Source organism: Mesoplodon bidens (assembly GCF_964165515.1).
Source record: "Mesoplodon bidens genome assembly, contig: HAP1_SCAFFOLD_120, whole genome shotgun sequence".
NCBI lineage: Eukaryota > Metazoa > Chordata > Mammalia > Artiodactyla > Ziphiidae > Mesoplodon > Mesoplodon bidens.
In genome coordinates this window covers 38,116-55,934 of record NW_027671363.1, presented here as the reverse complement: position 1 = coordinate 55,934, position 17,819 = coordinate 38,116, and the positions used below count along the sequence as shown (strand labels likewise).

At 43.1% G+C, this 17,819-nt stretch overlaps 1 protein-coding gene and 1 long non-coding RNA gene across 4 annotated transcripts in view; one reads left to right on the top strand and one right to left on the bottom strand.

The window, feature by feature from the left end:
* LOC308611501 overlaps positions 1 to 17,420 on the top strand; it is a 272,052-nt gene extending 254,632 nt beyond the window's left edge. The window contains exons 5-6 of one of the 3 annotated variants that reach the window (XR_014014920.1): positions 7,967 to 8,105; positions 17,161 to 17,420. This is a non-coding gene — a long non-coding RNA (uncharacterized lncRNA). Of the gene's footprint in view, positions 1 to 3,995; positions 5,303 to 7,966; positions 8,947 to 17,160 lie in introns of those variants that run through there. The other 2 variants (XR_014014921.1, XR_014014922.1) reach the window with 2 other exon arrangements.
* On the bottom strand, positions 8 to 7,883 carry LOC308611496 (spermatogenesis-associated protein 31A6-like). Its single transcript, XM_081260243.1, has 4 exons — positions 7,552 to 7,883; positions 2,950 to 3,007; positions 2,312 to 2,372; positions 8 to 2,083 (listed from the first exon to the last, which is right to left on the bottom strand). The coding sequence occupies exons 1-4, from the start codon at positions 7,576 to 7,578 to the stop codon at positions 64 to 66; spliced, it is 2,166 nt and encodes a 721-aa protein (XP_081116369.1). The 5' UTR covers positions 7,579 to 7,883; the 3' UTR covers positions 8 to 63.
* Positions 17,421 to 17,819: the final 399 nt, after the last annotated feature.

Here is a 17,819-nt window from a genome sequence, read left to right as displayed (position 1 = left end):
ACAGGGACTGAATTTTTACTTGGAGACATGTCTTCCTACTAAAGGAAAGACTAAAGAAGGATTTTACTGTCGACCAGGCAAGACACCTCCCCAAAGATGACAATGCCTTGGACAGTGTTGATGGTGGGCTGGGGCACCTGGAATCCTTGGCCCATACTGGCAGGTACTAACTGGAAACAAACTCTTCTTGGGGGGCAAGGATGGGAGGCACCTTAGGCCCAGCTGCTCATCGTCGAACCTTACACTTTTCAAACTATGTTGGTGTCTGACTTCCCTTTCCCTGATAGAACAACTCTGGCCCTTGGAGGTGGCTTTATGACTGCAGGCTGTATAACCCATCATTCTCCGTTGCTCTGGGTAGGAGGTAAGCCTATGGCAGCAGAAACACCCACATACTGGGACTTGGAATTCCCGTTTGTGTTCATTTAACTTTGTGGCATGAAGTCCATGGTGAATTGCTCTTTTTTCTTCTGGGATCTGTCCAACAGCTGTCATGAGTGCCTGACCCTCAGCAGTCTCACTCTTCAAGATTGATCTGCTTTTGACTGATCCGTGGCTCTGGGCAGTGGCTGATATGGGCTTGAATTTTTGCAGAGCATCTCGACCATTGACTTTTTTATTGGGGAAAATCCACTTTAAAAATAGCCTCATTCTTTTTCTGAAGAGGCTTTCTGGAGGGCTATGTTTCTTCTCTGGCATGAGCTGGAGACATCTGCTCCCAATAGAGTCTGTTATTCCCCTGACCTGGGCAGGGTGGCTCATACTTCCAGCTTGAGAGGTCCCTAATTCTTTAAACCTTTCTTCATGCTCTCCTGGTTTATGCCTCCTACAGTCCTCTCTTTTGTAAGTAGGGGCAATCATCTTGCTCTGGCTCTTCCATGAGTCTTGGAGTTTTGAAGTTTTGGGCTCCTGCTGCCCTAGGTTGCTCCTTTGGGCTTCCATAAGGCCACTTGGCTCCTGGGAAGCTAACCTGTCTCTGGTGGGGACTCTCTGGGGATGGCACTGAGGCACCTGAGAAGCCAAGTTGTCTGCAGCAAGGAACATGTGTTTGGGAAAGTCCTGAATCTGGTTGTCTGACTGTACCTTTACTTTGGAGTTAAACTCACTAGCAACCCCCATGTTAAGGCATGGCTCACCTGGATGTTGGAAGACAGACATTCTAGGTAGTAGGAAACTTTTACTGGCCGCTGGCACCTCTAAACTCCTCATAGGTACATTTGTGGTTTGGGATTTTGTCAACACTTTGGTTTCCAAGATAACACTAGACTGTGGTTGAAGAGCAGGAGACTCCTTGGCCTCCACAGCCTCCCTGGCCTCTTCACCTCTCAAAGATTGGGATCCTAAGTTCACCTCCATCACTGTTACCCTATGGCAGGGGTCTCCTGAGGCCTGACCACCACTCTCCTCTGTTGGCTCATTCCTGACCATTGCTGAACTTGGACCTGGCTCTAGGCTGTCCCTCTTGACCCATTCCACAGTCTCACTCTTCCAGGTTCTGCCCACAAGGCTGAGTGTGAGGGACTGAGAAGGTGGCCTGCCCTCCTGTCCAGTCAGAGAAGCCTTTGAGGGCCCATGGTAGTCAGCAGATGGAATCGCTCCCAGGGCACTCTGGATTTCCTTACACACAGTTGAGGGGACAAGGAGAGGCCTCTTCAGGGTAGGAACTGACTCTTCTGTTATCACCTTCTCTCCTGAATGAGCCTGAGGAGGTTTCTCCAGGAACTCAGCACACTTGACTGTTGAGTGGGACCCAGACACACAGGTGGCTGAAGGGGAAGAGGCAAACTGCAGAACGGTGGAGGGTTGGAGCTTTTTCAGCTTCAAGAGATTTATGGGCTTGAGGACCTTGAGGGGGAGGGTCCACCTGTGCTTTACCCAAAACCTTCTAATATGTGCTTCCAGCACCTCTCGAGTGTCTGGATCAAGGAAGGAAACCCTACAGGAGGTGTTCATGCAGGGTTCCCAACCCTTCAAGCAGTATCTTCCACAGGCTCCAGCAGGCACTGCTTTGCACGTCTCACCAGGAGGGTCTTGACATGAGAGCTGATGAAAGTTGCCCTTGCCAGGAAGCCTCCCCAGGCAGCTGTAGGAGAGCAGATGGGGCCAGGATGGCTGGACAGGACAGGCAGGGGTGGGCACCTGTAGCCCAAGAACCCTCCACTGCCCCCACACTGACTTCATAATGCTCCTGCTGTCCCTCATCCTAGGGCTTTAGCCACACCCTCCCATGGCTCCCCCTCCCAGGGCTGGAGTCACATTATAGGCTCTGGGAGGAAGGACGACCCAAGAGAGAAGGGGAAAGATTCTTTACCTTTGCAGAAGTGAAACCAGGTTGTGAGTCCCCTCCAGTTCTTCCAGGCAATCTCTGCAAGCTGGAAATCAGGAGACTGGGTCATGGTGGTGAAGGCAGAGGCCTAAGAGTCTTTCAGGAGGCTGAATGCAATGGCCCTTTAAGGGAAATCTTTGGAGGATTAGACTCTGGAGCCCAAGTATCAGTGTCCAAGGCCACATGTCCCTGACAGTGACGGTAAGCCTCACTTGAAAAGGGTTTGTCCTTTGCAAAGTGCCTTCACGTTAATTAACCCCTGTAGCCCTTACAACTGCCGTGTAGGGGAGAAAGGTCAGTGGTCATCACAGAGAGGAATCTGAGCAAAGTTAAACAACTTGTCCACAGTTGGACTTGAAGGTCCCACTTCCCAACCCAGGCACCAATGGTCCACCACAGTCCACACACCCCATTTCTAGGTCCTCATGGCTTCATTCTAAGCACAAATTTCTGGGAAGTATCTGGGCTCTGATCTCCTTCCAACGAGCCTTCCCAAGGCTCTGTTTCCTGAAGAATAAGCTCTGCCACTGGCATCCTCAGAGACCGTGAAGCTGGGCCCTCAGGATTAGGAGAGATGGAAGCTAACTCTCGGGGGCACGCAGGGCTGAACGGCAAAGGCTCACCTTTCAAAGATCCACTTTTCTTCCTACTCCTGCTCCTCCCCTTCAGCTCTACTTGATGCTGAGAGAGAAGAAAAAATGGGGGGCTAACACCCAACTCTCACTGTCCTCTATCTAGGCAAGCTGTGTTCATGAACAACATGACTTTCTACATTTAACTAAAACTCTGTGGGGGGTTTTCCCCTTTTACTTATTTTTAAAGTGGATAAAAATATTTTCAGTTTTTCTTCTTTGAAGAGTGCAAAGAAGGATTTTTTTTTTTTTTTTTTTGCGGTACGCGGGCCTCTCACTGTTGTGGCCTCTCCCGTTGCGGAGCACAGGCTCTGGACGCACAGGCCCAGCGGCCATGGCTCATGGGCCCAGCCGCGCCGCGGCATGTGGGATCTTCCCGGACCGGGGCACGAACCCGCGTCCCCTGCATTGGCAGGCGGACTCTCAACCACTGCACCACCAGGGAAGCCCAAGAAGGATTTTTTAAGTTTTAATCACCATAGATTGCTTCTGTCACTGTTCCTCTGATCAAGAAACACACACATTCTCAGACCTAAATGCCCATGTGAGCTTTGTCAGATAGGATTCTGCTTCCCAAGGCCAGACCTCCACTCCAGCCTCCTCTCAGGCTCTCAGGGGCTCAGCATTGCCCTTAGATCAGCCCCAACACAGAGGAAGGTCTCACTTGAGACACCCGCTGTGGGAAGGTGGCTGGTGAACCAGGGCTCAGGGGTCAGCCTTCCTGCAGAGATTGAACTCTTAGTAATCCAGTCCTTAACCATTAGTCCCTGCATTGGGGACTTGCCCTGGAGCCCTCTACCATACCTGAACTCCTGGTCTACGATCCTAGGCTAGAAATCCTCATGCCCGCTCTAACCCCTCTCTGGCCTGGCTTTTCCCTAGAAGGATGATGTTCTCTACTTTTCTGAGAGTTCCCATCTCAGGAGTCTCTCTAGGTGGTTTAGAAAAGTGGAAATAAGAATAAGAAAATAAGAGATAATCTCTGCTGGGATTAAGCCAAAGGTTTCTTACCTTCCTGATGTTTCTATGTTTTCTAGGTGGTGCTAAGAATGGATTACTCTGGAAGCAGGGGAGTAACATTAGGAAGAGCCCCAGTCCACACAGGAACCCAAGGATGATATCAATCACCCAGGAAGTTGGGCTGGATCTCAGCCAGATAGCAACAGTGTTTTTCAAAGAAAAGAGATTCTCCATCTTCTGAACTGCATTGCTGCCCTCAGGCAACAGAGCACTGGGAGTTCGCTTGATGGCAGAACCCCAGGCCTTCATCACAGAGCTGTGGCCTTGTCACAAAGGGCTCCTGAGTGTGGGGGAGGGGCAATAAGAAAAAGAGGCTGAATCACTGCCCCTCCTTCCCATCCAGACCCACAGACACCTGCACCCTCCTGGGGCTTCCAGATCCCTCCTTCCAACCACTCTCATCCTGTCAGAGAGACCTTAGCCAATTTTCTGTTCATTCCATCTGGAACCTGGTTCCTTCATCCATTAGAGACCTTTACTTGAGGCCCACCAACGTGATAACTCTTGAACATCTTAAGCTGACCCTGGAAGACTGGCTGTTTCACAGACATTTTTACTCAGGATTTCCTTTGTCCTCAGCTCCAACTTTCCCACATCATGTTTGTGTCTTGTGTAAACCCAGGGATAGAACTTGAATTTCTTTTACACTTATTTAGTTTTGTGAATTTTGAATAGTGTATGTTTTGCCTCATTTTCTATCAGAGGGAACTACACACAAAAATTAAAATAATTTATTTTTCAAAATTCATAAGTATGAAAGAATGATAAATAGTTATGTAATAGGGAAGAACAAATCTGACTCCACATCAGATCTTTTTTACTTTAATCTTTATGCTTTGTTGCCTGAGCTAACTCTGTCCATCCCTGTGACCCAGGCTGGCTCTGCACTTTTTGTAAAACAATGTTGCCTAGAGCCTGAAATGTACAGGATAGCCTATTTCTAAGGCTCTGACTTTTAAGAGCCCATTCATGGAGATAAAAAGTTGCAGAACAGAGAAGAAGAATTGTTTTGTTGGCGGTTTACAGGAACACGTGACCTGACCAGGATCTGACCCATCTGGCCAGCTGCTAGAACAAAGGATCCAACACCAAGATATTTGCAACAATTAGCCATGCCCCTCCCTCACCTTGCCTTTAAAAAGGCTTTGCTGAAAGCCTTCAGGGAGTTTGGGGTTTTTCCTGGGCATGAGCCACGTGTCTTCTTGCATGGCACTGTGTAAACCTTTCTCTGCTCCAAACTCTGATGTTTCAGTATTTAGCCTCACTGTGCATCAGGCACACAGACTTGCATCTGGTAACAGTTAAACCTTCAAATGATATTTTTGTAAGTTTGTAGTGTTTATAATTCTGGAGTTAGTAAATCTTTAAACTGCACAAAAACTTTTGGGACACACTGCAAACACGCACACACACACGTACTCATTTTCCTTAACCAATCTAGTACTTTCAAATCCAATAATCCATAATTTTCTACTTAAAAAAAATCTTTCATATGTTGTCTCAACCCAACTTCTTAGTTTGCAATGATAAGACAGTCCCCACTCTCCAGATAAATTTTGAAATATGTGGTCTTAATCCATTAGGGCTGCTATAACAATATACCATAGACTGGGTAGATTAAAGACAACAGACATTTATTATCACAGTTCTGGAGGCTGGGAAGCCCAAGATCGAGTCACCAGTATGGCCACCTCGTAGTGAGAGCTCTCTTCTTGGTTCACAGCTGGAGCCTTCTCTCTGTATCCTCATATGATGGGAGGAGGCTAGAGATATCTCTGGAGTCTCTTTTATAAGGCACTAATCCCATTCATGAAAGCTCATAAGCACTTTTGCATGGCCCCGCCTCCTATCTTTAAGAGGTAGGATTTCAACATGTAAATTTTGAGAGAACATTAACATTCAGACATGTGCACTCATTCTATACCCGGAAGCTAGGAATGGGTTAGGGTGAGCCAAGGTCCTGACCCTAAAGGGCTGTAGGGTGAAGAGTAGGACGAGGGGTCAAACCCTTGGGGCTGAGCCAGGTCTTGAGCAGCCTCTTCAGATATCCCTAGTGTGTTATGTATGTATTCTCTTTTCTGAGTGTGCCTTGCCTTTCCTGCCCCATCCTCCCAGGCCCCTGAAGCTTCAAGTCCAGCCTGAACCATATAGAAAGGGAGCTTTGAGTCTTACACAAAATTCCCTTATGACCCACTTCCTATCCCTTAGCAGTAACACAAGATTCACTGAAGGATTCACATGGTAAATATGTCTTAATGCCCCATGAGGGCTTGAAAATAATGTGTATTCTCTGCTTGTTGGTCATAATTTTATACAGTTTTAGTGGGAACGTGGGCATGTGAGTTTGTTTGGCTATATTGCCATGAATGTGCACTTTCACAAACATATCTCCTACATCTACTATTTTTCCTACGGTCTTTTCCTCCCATATGATATTCTCACGTTAATTCAACCTTTTATCAAAATTTAGACTTAGGTCTGTCACCATGTGGACATGCTTTGTAACAAAATAGCTTCAACCGAGGAGGTCAGTGGAAGGCCTGGACCAGCTATCTTGGTTCCATGATAGTAAGCAAAGGATCGCAAACTCCCACGTTAAGCTTAAGCAGAAAGCAAAGTTTATTTAAGCATAGGTACACTCTCAGAGAGGGAGAGAGAAGGAGAGAGAAAGAGCAGGCTGTTTCTGAGAACAGGCTCTTTCAGCGAAGTGAAGCAAGCCCAAAGCAAAGTATATCGAAGCAAAGGTACACTCTCGGGGTGGGGGGGGGATGGGTCTACTGTTTCTGCAAATTGAAAGCACATTCCTATAAAGGCTTACGAGCGCTTTTAAGGAGCATTTTGCAGAGAGGTGGGGGTGAGTGACAAGGATCATTATTTGATGGACAGTCCTGAGCTATGGAACAAGTTTTCTGCTGCGCATGCTCTCATCCTTGAATCCCCAAGAAATGGTGGGGGGAGGGGCAAAACCACATGTAATTTATTGTAATTACGGTATAATGAGTTTGGATTTACTATAGGTTATACGCCTGTCTGGTCTGGGCGTGCACAGCCTGGAGAAGTCCCCTGGTGTTGCTGTGCCTCTCTTCATCAGGGTAAGCTGCCCACCACCCACCATAGTTTCTCCCGTTCTGGGTGGAGTCAAGGGAGGGTCCCCAGGTGGCTGCGTGTGACTCAATTTCTTCTTCGTGTCTTTCCCGCCACTGTCACCTCCTTGCTGCTAACGTCTCACTAACTACCTAACAGGTCTTCTTTGCATTCATATTTGCTCCCTAAATTGTCTCTCTGACTTTATTTTCAATATGGTTTGTTTGATGGGTTTTTTTTTTGAAATTTAAAAATCTTATGATAACATTTACCTTGATTTATTTAATTATTGTTCTACTGTAATTGATTTCTGCCATCTTATATTATGCTTTATTTTCTACATTTTCTTTATTGTTTCTTTTTTTCCCTTCTTTGGCATCTTCCATTTTACAGGTCAAGGGTACTTATGTTTGTTTGACATTTGGGAATTTTTAGTATTGTAATGGTTTTATATCTTGAATTATGTTAATTTTCTCCTCAATTTCTTACCCGTGGATGAAAAATGTTCCCTGCCATATGAGTAGACAAAGGATGTTGCAGTCATCAAGTCAGACGTCAAAGCAGGAACCCTCAACTGTGCACCTTGAGGGGATTCGGGATGGAGAAAAACAGGGTACTGGTTCTAGAGTTAAGGTGCATATCAAAGGAATGATTTCACGGAGCCCAGATTCTTTCATCTTCTCATACATAGAAAAGTGCTAAAGTCCTTAACTTGAGAGGTCTAGTTTTCTTTAATTAATAGTAACCTTTTGATGTTCTGACTACCTGGTTTTGGTTGACTCCTCCCTTAGGTCTTCTGAGCAGTTCCTCAGAGTGATCTGACAGGCTGTGTTCCGGGCTTAAGTCCTCAGAAAATCTGCCAAATAAAACATAATTCTCCTTTTGGGCTGTGCATAGTTTTCAGTCAGCAGTCTTGGCAACCAATGAAGGGGCCCAGAGCAGACTTTTCTTCTTTGCCTGAACTCTATGAGGATCCAGAGTCCTGGCACCAGCAGAGGCTTCTTGGGCCTGTCCGCTTTCTCAGAGAGTCCAGACGAATTTGGGTGAGTATCTCCTGGTTCTTGGATCTCCAGTTTTGGTTGATGATCCTAAGTTTTATTCAGTGGTGTTAAACTCTTCTCTTGAGTAGTAGGTTATCCTTGAAACTTGGTTTCAAGAAGAAGTACCTGGGTCATCCTCAGTGAAAGACACTGGGAAGATTTTTACTCAGTTTAAACACTGAGAGCTTAACCTCGGTAGAAAAACACTGGGAAGACTTTTGCTCAAGTGGGTTAGCCTCACTTAAAAGACACTGGGAAGATCTTGCTCAGTTTAGACACTGCGTGGTTTATCCTCAGTTGAAAGACTGGGGAGACTTTGCTCAGGTGAAAGACACTGAGTAAAAGTTGGACTGGGTAATTAGGTGGAAGACTAACCTGTCTTCCTTGAATTGGCTACTTTAATAGAGTTTGTCAAAATAAAAGTGATCTTCACAAATTGAACTCAGAATGGGGAACTTAGCTTTCAATACAAAAGGAAAAGGAACAACAACAGATTTCCAGCCTCCAACGGATATCCTGGCCAGGTTTATGTACATACAAAATTTACATTTACAAGTGCTTACTTTCTTGGGACTTAAAGAAAATCTTGCCCTAAAAATGACTAAGATAGGACTCTTTTATTGCATATGCAGTTAAGTTAGAAAAAGCTGGCTTGATAAAAACATCTTTTCAGAATTCTGACTTCAAAAAAACAAAAGGCTTTCTAGGGGAAACTTGCATTTCTCTTCCTGTGTCTTTGAAATATTAAGTGTTCTGATATTCTTCAGTGTGTGTGTGTGTGTGTGTGTATGTGTGTTTTGAGAACTTGGTCACTACCATCCAAAAGTACTTATATGGTGTACATTTGCCAATTTCCTCACTTCCATTGTGAAAGGAGTTCCCTATTCCTAAGAAAATGGACCTATGTCCGACTGACACAGAAGATGGAGATGTATCCCAGTGCATGTATATATGTATATCTATTAAATTTATGTATATATATATAAGGCCTAATGGAAATATCTCAGATGTTCTCTTTGGTATTTTTCTTTAATTTTACTTATAAAATTGTGACCAATTTTTAACTCAAAAGAGGAGAACTTTAAAAATTAATTAAGAAGACATCCTCAGTAGTCTAAGGTTCAGAGTGACTTGGCAGAGAAAATTGCTGAATGGTTAGATAATAGTGCTGGTATGCTTGGCTATTGTAACACTTTACATTTGAGTTTCTCTTCCTTGAAATTACAAGAACTATATGACTCAAGAGAAAGATTGATAATTAGGAATATTCTGCTTGCTTTATTTTATTTATTTTGTTGTTGTTGTTGTTGTTGCGGTACGCAGGCCTCTCACTGCTGCGGCCTCTCCCGTTGCGGAGCACAGGCTCCGGACGCGCAGGCCCAGTGGCCATGGCCCACGGGCCCAGCCGCTCCGCGGCATGTGGGATCCTCCCGGACCGGGGCACGAACCCGTGTCCCCTGCATCGGCAGGCGGACTCCCAACCACTGTGCCACCAGGGAAGCCCCTCTGCTTGCTTTTTATATAGCCTATTGAAGAACATTTTAATTATTTGGAGGTCATAGGAAGGAACCTTCATGATCTAAGTTTTGAACAAGTAGTGTTGCAACACAAAGCTATGACTTAAAAAGGAAATTTGAAATGACCTATTTCTTTTGGCATCTCAATCCAGATATCTGTCAGTAAAATGAGTCACTTTTCAGTCAAATGGGTGGTCAGCAATATAATTTTTTATTGGGAAGCTGAAAGACACCATTGCCAAGCAGAGCACCTGCAGTGTTCACATCTATATTTGAGCATCTTTCGTTTTCCCAAGGGGTGCAAGTGAAGAGAAAGCAGGCAGAGAAATGCACTTGAATAAAGCTTTTCAAGATGGATAGAACAGAGAGCATTCCCAGAGGCAGGTCAAGTTCAACCCAAGAACAACTCTCTCAGTGCTTTCACAACTAGGTAAAATACAAGACCAGTAGTAACTCAGCTCTCAAATCAGTGCTGAAATCCAGCAGAAGGTTGTTAATATTGATACGGTTAACATACATCAAATAGGATTACTGAATTTTCTGAATCCAACTGAACTCCCAGGATTGTTTGGTTTCAAAGGCTGTTGGGCTCAAGACGCATTTGGTTTTAAATAATCCTTCCTAAAATGTTCAGCTTTCAGTCTAATATGATTGAAATCCAGCTTGAGTGTGTCTTATAATACACTGGACAGGAAAGACTATGGGCATTGAATTATTCAAAACATGGCAGGCGAAGGAGTGATATGTGGGGAGGATGTGATCATAGAAATGAGTGAGACTTGATATGTCTTGTTATCTCATTTGATTTACCTGTTAGAACTCTTCCAAATATTAGAGGAAAGAAATCAATATCAATTTTCACCTGTCACGTTCCACACTTCAATGATTAATGAATGTCAAATTTGACCACAGTTTTCTGTACCACCTGCTCTGAAATAATATTTCTGGGCCTTTATTAAAAATGTAAAATTTTCATTGAATTTCCAAATATGATTCTGCAGTGGCTAATTCAGCTTGTTTCATTAGTAAGCAAGTTCTGATGAGTAATACTAACTTAATAAGCCTGCATGTGAGGTTAAAGTGTCAACTAAACCTGCCGAAGGTGATGAGATACGACTGTGATGAGGTGGTAGGACACTCACCTTCCTGAATGAACCCTGCGAGCACAAAGTTCTTGGGAGAAACCAGTACTGCATATAGTAGCAAATCTGATATCATTTTGCATGTCTCCTGTAGCAGTGGGATGCACACACATACAAACATGATCATGGGTGAAAAAACACACATGCGCACCTTAGAGGCTTACATTAATTTCTGAATATAGTTCTCCGGAAAGAAAAAGCTTTACTGATGATTTGTATTTTTATAGTTTATTGTTTTATCCATACTAAAACACTTCATGAAATCACTTCCTGTTTTGTTGTCCATGGAATCCTTTCCATTTTGAGATGCTAAATATAAATCGAAATAATGATTATAGTCCTTGGCCATGAAAGACTAAGTTACAGAGAACCCGGTGACTGGAGGTCAGAGCTGCCACGGAATTATTCTCTGCTCCAGAGACCATCAGAATATCACTGTGTACCCACTTAAGGATAGAATGCTGCTATTGAGAAACGAGCTCTCTTTTATTTCTACTAAAAGGAGAGAACAGTAGGGGACCTTGGCTGCGCGAGTGTATGAGACTTTCTCTGTTTTGTACAATAAGCCAAAAACAATACATGAAATAGCCACACGCCTTTTGTCTTTTGTACCCAGCTCCTTCCTGTATTGCTCCTGATCAATTGCACTTAAATCAACAAGAGTTGCTTGAACATTTTGACAGTTATGTTCCCCATACCCTGAAGCATTTTTAAAGGGTTACTGAGATAAAGCTATTTCAAAAATACTCCCTCCAAATTTTTTCAGGGTGGCATCAATGAAAGTAACTTAGAGGAAAAAAACTTAAGTTCCTGGCCTACCACTCTAAGGCCAGGCAAGCATAAACCTTCATAGCAAAACCTAAGTTTGCTCCCAGTTGAGAATTTGGTTTCCACGGTCTTATATAAAAAGTATATGGAGACTTTAATTCCCTATAAGCCCTTTCCAAAGAGTGAATACAGTTCATCATTCGTAAGAGATGATGGAAGTTACAATTTTGTTGAATAGATGGAATATATATTACATATAATATACATATTTATTTTATATATATATATATAATATATATAAAGTTACTATTCAGAGTCCTAAAACGTGGATTTTTCTTACTTACCAAGAATGAACAGTAACTTGATCTCTAAACAATAAAGCACCTGGTCATAACAGAATCATAACAAATATTTGATATCAGAATGAATTCACTGTTCAGGTGTAAAGAGGGAATAGCTTCAGTTTTCCTCTTTCGTGCACCCCATTATTGCATCGTGGACAGAGGGGATTTTCTTGATTTTAATCTAAAGGGGAAATGGTCACTTTTGTTGAGATGGAAATTGACCACCTCAGTAGGCAGAGGCACTGTTTTTATTTGGCTGAATTCATGTTTCTAGTGATAATTCAAGGTGTAATAGGGTTTTCTCAGCCACTCCAAAATCTGAAAATGATAAGCATCTCACCAGAGTTTCAGGATGGCCCATTACCTATTCTGTGGAAAGGATATTCAAAACACCATGCTTCATCAATGTCTTCTTTGACTTATTAATGAATGGACAACTACTGAGTTAAGACAGTGTCTTATCCTTGCTTCAAAAAAATAAAAACAAAAAACCCCCACAAACACAAAAAAACTGTTAACAATGAAAACTTATTATGCCAGGCCTTAGTATGGCCTGACTTGGAAATTTAGTTTCAGAGGCTTTTGTGAATATACCAAGGAAAGAGGACCTAGGTGTATCTTATTCCCACAGGCCGCCAACAAATATTTGCTTAATGGACAAAATATGAATATATAGTGTAGGAGAGAACCTGACAGATGCTTCACATTATTGAGTGATAGCAATGCCCAAACTCATCTGTGATCAAACACTATGAAAGTATCCTCCTAAGGATAAACTTATTACAAATAAGAAGTGAAAATTCAATTATGCAGATACTTTCAGTGTCAGCTCCGATATGCAAAAAGCATGGAAGTTGTCACTGTATCTTGTCCTTACAGGATAATGCTGTACAAAATGAAAATCAGTGACTTTTCTCAGACGTGATTAATAAAACATGTAACTATGAAAGAATTTTCGAACGGTAATTATGTATGTGTATATATGTGTCTCTGAAAAATCTTTGTCAAAGAAAACTGAGGCTATCAGTATAAACTTCTTTAACTTCTATCTCTTCTTACCTTTATTTCCTCCCAAACTTACCAGTATCCATCCAGCTCGAAGGATACAAGTGATTTTTATATACTGTGCAAGGTGTTTTTTTCTTATTCATATGTCCATGTTTCCCCAATTCTCTAAATTATTATCTAAATCTTCAGGATCTCCTTTATTGGTTCCTTCATTTCAACATATAAAATATGTCCTTCTCATTCTAAAAAATTCTTTTTTGCTAATTATTTTCTCTTTTCATCCAAACTCCTTGAGAGCAGCCTCTTCCCACTGTCCTCACTAGCCCCGCCTGGCCCCGACAGGCAGCCCTACACCCTCAGTTTATTGCCATCTGGCTTTCTGTCCACCACTTCACTGCACTGCTCTAAGGTCACTGGGGACCTAACTGCCCAAATCCAATGGACACTCACAGTCTCTGAAGGACGACGCTGGCATCTCCTTCCTCCTTCTTGAATCTCTGTCACCTCTCTCCTTCCCAGAATTCTTTCTCTGCTTATCACTTAAACGTTGTCAGGACTCACAATTCTCTGAAATCTCATCCATTTTCATGATTTTAATGACTGCTGATATGTGCTGAGGACATTCAAATTTTTATCTTTCCATGTCTTCACGTGCATGTCCAGTTATCTACCAGTTTGTCTTCTGAATTCTACAGGTGCTTCAAAATTCTACATGTCCAGAACTAAAGTCTTTTCCCCACTTCAGTTCTTTATCCCCTATTTCCAAACTCAATGATACCACCACCCAACCTTAGTCACACAGATGGGGGTTCAGCCTCCGCCTCCTACTTCTTCCTTACTTCCCAAGGTCAAGTCTTGCTGGTAATTTCCTAAATACAATTAGAACTTATTTTCTCCCTTCATCTATACCTTATTTCAGACCCCTTTCTTCTTGCTATTACCTGGTCTAGAAGTTACGAAATTGCTGTTTGGTGGAACCAGTTGTTAGACATTCTATCCGAAAAGGACTCTAGGGTCAAATAGCTTTGAGGATGGCTGTGTACCATACGCCTGCTGTGACGATCCAGAACGAACATTAGCCTACAGCAGCCCCGAGAAGCTGTACAGTAAAGGAACCTGATTAACTCTACTTAAGCCAGGTTCTCCCTTCTGCCGGCCTATAAACCTTTCAGTAGGGACAGGAGAGGAGGTGGCAGCGTGAAAATCCCACTTGAAAATATAAAGCACTGCTCCTCAGAAGAGTGGGGCATAATTATCTCCAGGCTTCTTCAGATTCCTCATCCATACTGACGTCAGTGGTCTAAAATGCCACCCGAACTTGTCCTTTCCATTCTTAGCTATTTTCTGAGGAAACCAGCTCCACGCACATGGTTGGTGAAGACCTGCTCTCCTCCTCCTCGCTGCCTCCTTTAGGGGCACTTGCCGCTGCCTGGGGACACTGCACTGATCCTCCAGAGCCTGTGCCTGTGGCTCTGTAACACACCCCTCGCACACTCACGGCTCTGGACTTCCGCTGTCCACTCTGCCTTGAGTATCCTTGCCTTTCACCGGCTAACTCACCAGTTTCTCACGAGTCCTTTAAGACTTAGCTTAGGGACTGCCCCTTTTGATGACTTTTCTTTGCCTCACGGCTCCCCCTCTTCTTCCACAAACACTGACTAAACGCCCTGAATATGCCCGTCACAGCAGGTCACGTGCAGGATGAGACATCTGCTGTGCGTCTTCCCCTCTCACTCCACTGCTAGAGGGCCAACACTACATCTTGCTCATTGTTTCACTCCTCTAACACTCAACCCATGACTAATGAACTAACTAGTACTGTAGTAGCCCTCTTAGTAACAATCAGGCAGGACCTTCTACAAGAAATCTGACACTCCAGCTTTTCTCTGATCTCACCTTTCACTCTGATTGAACTAAAGACTTATCTGTACATGTTTTACCAGGGAGACATAATTTAATCCAGAGATGTCATCACATACTCTTACATACTCTGCCATTTAAAAATTCTGCTCACGATGGGGGAAGGAGACAGGTGTGCTTTCTGACAGCCCCACTGTTTTTGCACTTCTAGTGGTCACTGGCTTCTCTCTCAGTGCCTTCCTTAAACCCTTCTTAACAAGGGAACAGGATAACAAAGTAATTAAGAGCCTGGTTACAGCCTATGTGTGAACAGAAACATAAACAGGGACATAGAGAATAGACTGGCGGTTGCCAAGGAGGAGGGGGTGGGAGAGGGTTGGATTGGGAGTTTGGGATTAGCAGATGCAAACTGGTGTATATACAGGATGGATAAACAAAAAAGTCCTACATGGGACTTCCCTGGTGGCGCAGTGGTTAAGAATACGCCTGCCAATGCAGGGGACATGGGTTCAAGCCCTGGTCCGGGAAGATCCCACATGCCAGAGAGCAACTAAGCCGGATGTCACAACTACTGAAGTCCAGGCACCTAGAGACCGTGCTCTGCAACAAGAGAAGCCACCACAATGAGAAGCATGTGCACCTCAACTAGAGGAAGCCCACGTGCAGCAACAAAGGCCAAACACAGCCAAAAATAAATACATACATGCATTTATTTTTAAAAAGTGCATGTATTTAAAAAAAACCCAAAAAGTTCCTACTGTAGAGCACAGGGAACTATATTCTATATCCTGTGATAAACCGTAATGGAAAAGAATATGAAAAAGAATGTACATAAATGTGTAACTGAGTCACTTTCCTGTACAGCAGTAATTAACACAAAACTGTAATTCAAGTGTATGTCAATAAAAAATAAAATTTAAAAAAATTGCTAGAAAAATAGTCACATAAGGGGAACTTCCCTGGTGGTCCAGTGGTTAAGACTCTGCCTTCCAAAGGAGGGGGTGAGGGTTCAATCCCTGGTCGGGGAGCTAAGATCCCACATGCCTTGAGGCCAAAAAACCAAAATATAAAACAGAAGCAATACTGTAACAAATGCAATAAACACTTTAAAAATGGTTGACAGCATAAAAAATCTTTAAAGAAAAAATTCACATAAATCAGAAACAAATGAAAGATAATAAAGTCCATACATTAAAAAAAAAAAAAAGAGTATGGGTTCGGGTCACATTGCAACTTCCCACTTACTTATAGCTGTGTAATTCTGGGCAACTCACATAATGTCTCCTCAGACTGTTCATCTATAAAATGGGGTTGGTAAGAGTTCCCTACCTCAGAGCGTTGCTGTAATCCATAAACATGGTTAAGTGCCTTGGTAAATGTTTGAGGCTCTCTGGTTATTATGAATTAAAATATGTCAATGGCTTCTGGCCGTGTGATTTATATAATAGTTTGATGTTTAACCAAATGGTAAAACTATTCCATTTATTATTCCCATCTCTTTTTAACCCTTAGCCTGCTTTGTTGTTTATGTTTTCTGCCACCACAGAGTGCTAGTTCCAGGGGAGTAAAGGCTTTATTTTGTTCACTGCTGAAAGCAACAGCACCCAGAAAAGTACTGTACATATGAAGCCCTCAGTAAACACTAGCTGAATGAATGGTGCAAAGTGTTACAAGGAAAAGTACACCAAAACTTTCATTATAATAAAAAAGTATAGATAAAAAAATCTTTCTCTAATGGCTTCCAGTCAAGTAACTGAAAACACCATATGCTATAATAATAACATAAGTAATTTATTAAAATTTGAAGGCAAAAACATAATTTTAAAAGATTTAGACCTACGTTAGGTGTGATAGAGTATGGATGCTTTCTTGAAATTCACAATCAGATCCAAGAGTATCACTTTCAGACTGTTCTAGTAGACTGAGTTTACTTTTAGTTGTCTTTGATGACACAGTCACTATTCTACTCTCTTTCTTAACAGAAATGTGTTTTTTCGAAGACTCACTTTTTTTTTTTTTTTTTTTTTTGCGGTACGCAGGCCTCTCACTGTTCTGGCCTCTCCCGTTGCGGAGCACAAGCTCCGGACGCACAGGCTCAGTGGCCAGCCGCTCCGCGGCATGTGGGATCTTCCCGGACCGGGGCACGAACCCATGTTCCCTGCATCGGCAGGTGGACTCTCAACCATTGCGCCACCAGGGAAGCCCGAAGACTCACTTTTAATTGGTTTATTAACCAAAGAATTATTTTGCCCAATTCCTTTGCTTTTCTGCTTTACAGGTGAGTCAGAGCAGGAATGCAGGTCCTTCCCAGGTTGTTTCTTAGCAGAGTAGTTTTTGGTCTATTCACCTGCTTTGCTCATTTTCTCTGAAGAAGACCTGCTATTTCTAGATAATTCCTCTTCTTTTCTTTGACTTCCAGTTCCAGAAATGACGTCTGCTGAAGGAGAGTATGTTCTAGCAATGAAATCTTCAAAAGACTCCTGCCGCTGCTCTGTGACTGGGACCCCCAGGTTGTCTTTGGAAGTTTCTAAGGCCTCCTGAGTAGACGCTGGGACACGGAAGGAGTCGAGAGGCAAAGGAATCCTAGCATCACCTGTAATTTTCGGGAAGTGGAGGGGAAGACAAAAGACAAGACAAAAATTCAGTGATGAACAAAGCCAACCATTAAAAAGTAGAGTTCAAAACTTCAATGTTACTCTGTAATCTTATTACTAACACAGTCAATTGATTAATCAGAAGATTTCAGAGCCAGTTTTTTTTGTAATTATATCTTGCCAAGTGATTCTCAGCTTAACCTAGCTATATCCAAGGCTATGTCCGCTACGTTTTCAGACTTTGGTGATTGGGGTAGTTATTACCCATTTCCTTTCCCTCACTAAAAATAAAACCCTATTCTGTAGGATAATTAATGTCTTTTCTATCCTCCAGGCACATGTAAACCGTATATAGTTTGTGACCAGACTGTGTTCTCAAGCTGTCAGTTCCCAAGACCACTCTGAGATGGGCTGATGGGGGCTCCAAGTGAGGCTAGAGGAAAAGCTGACAGGTTTTCCCCTCCCATTCCCATAACCAGGTGAG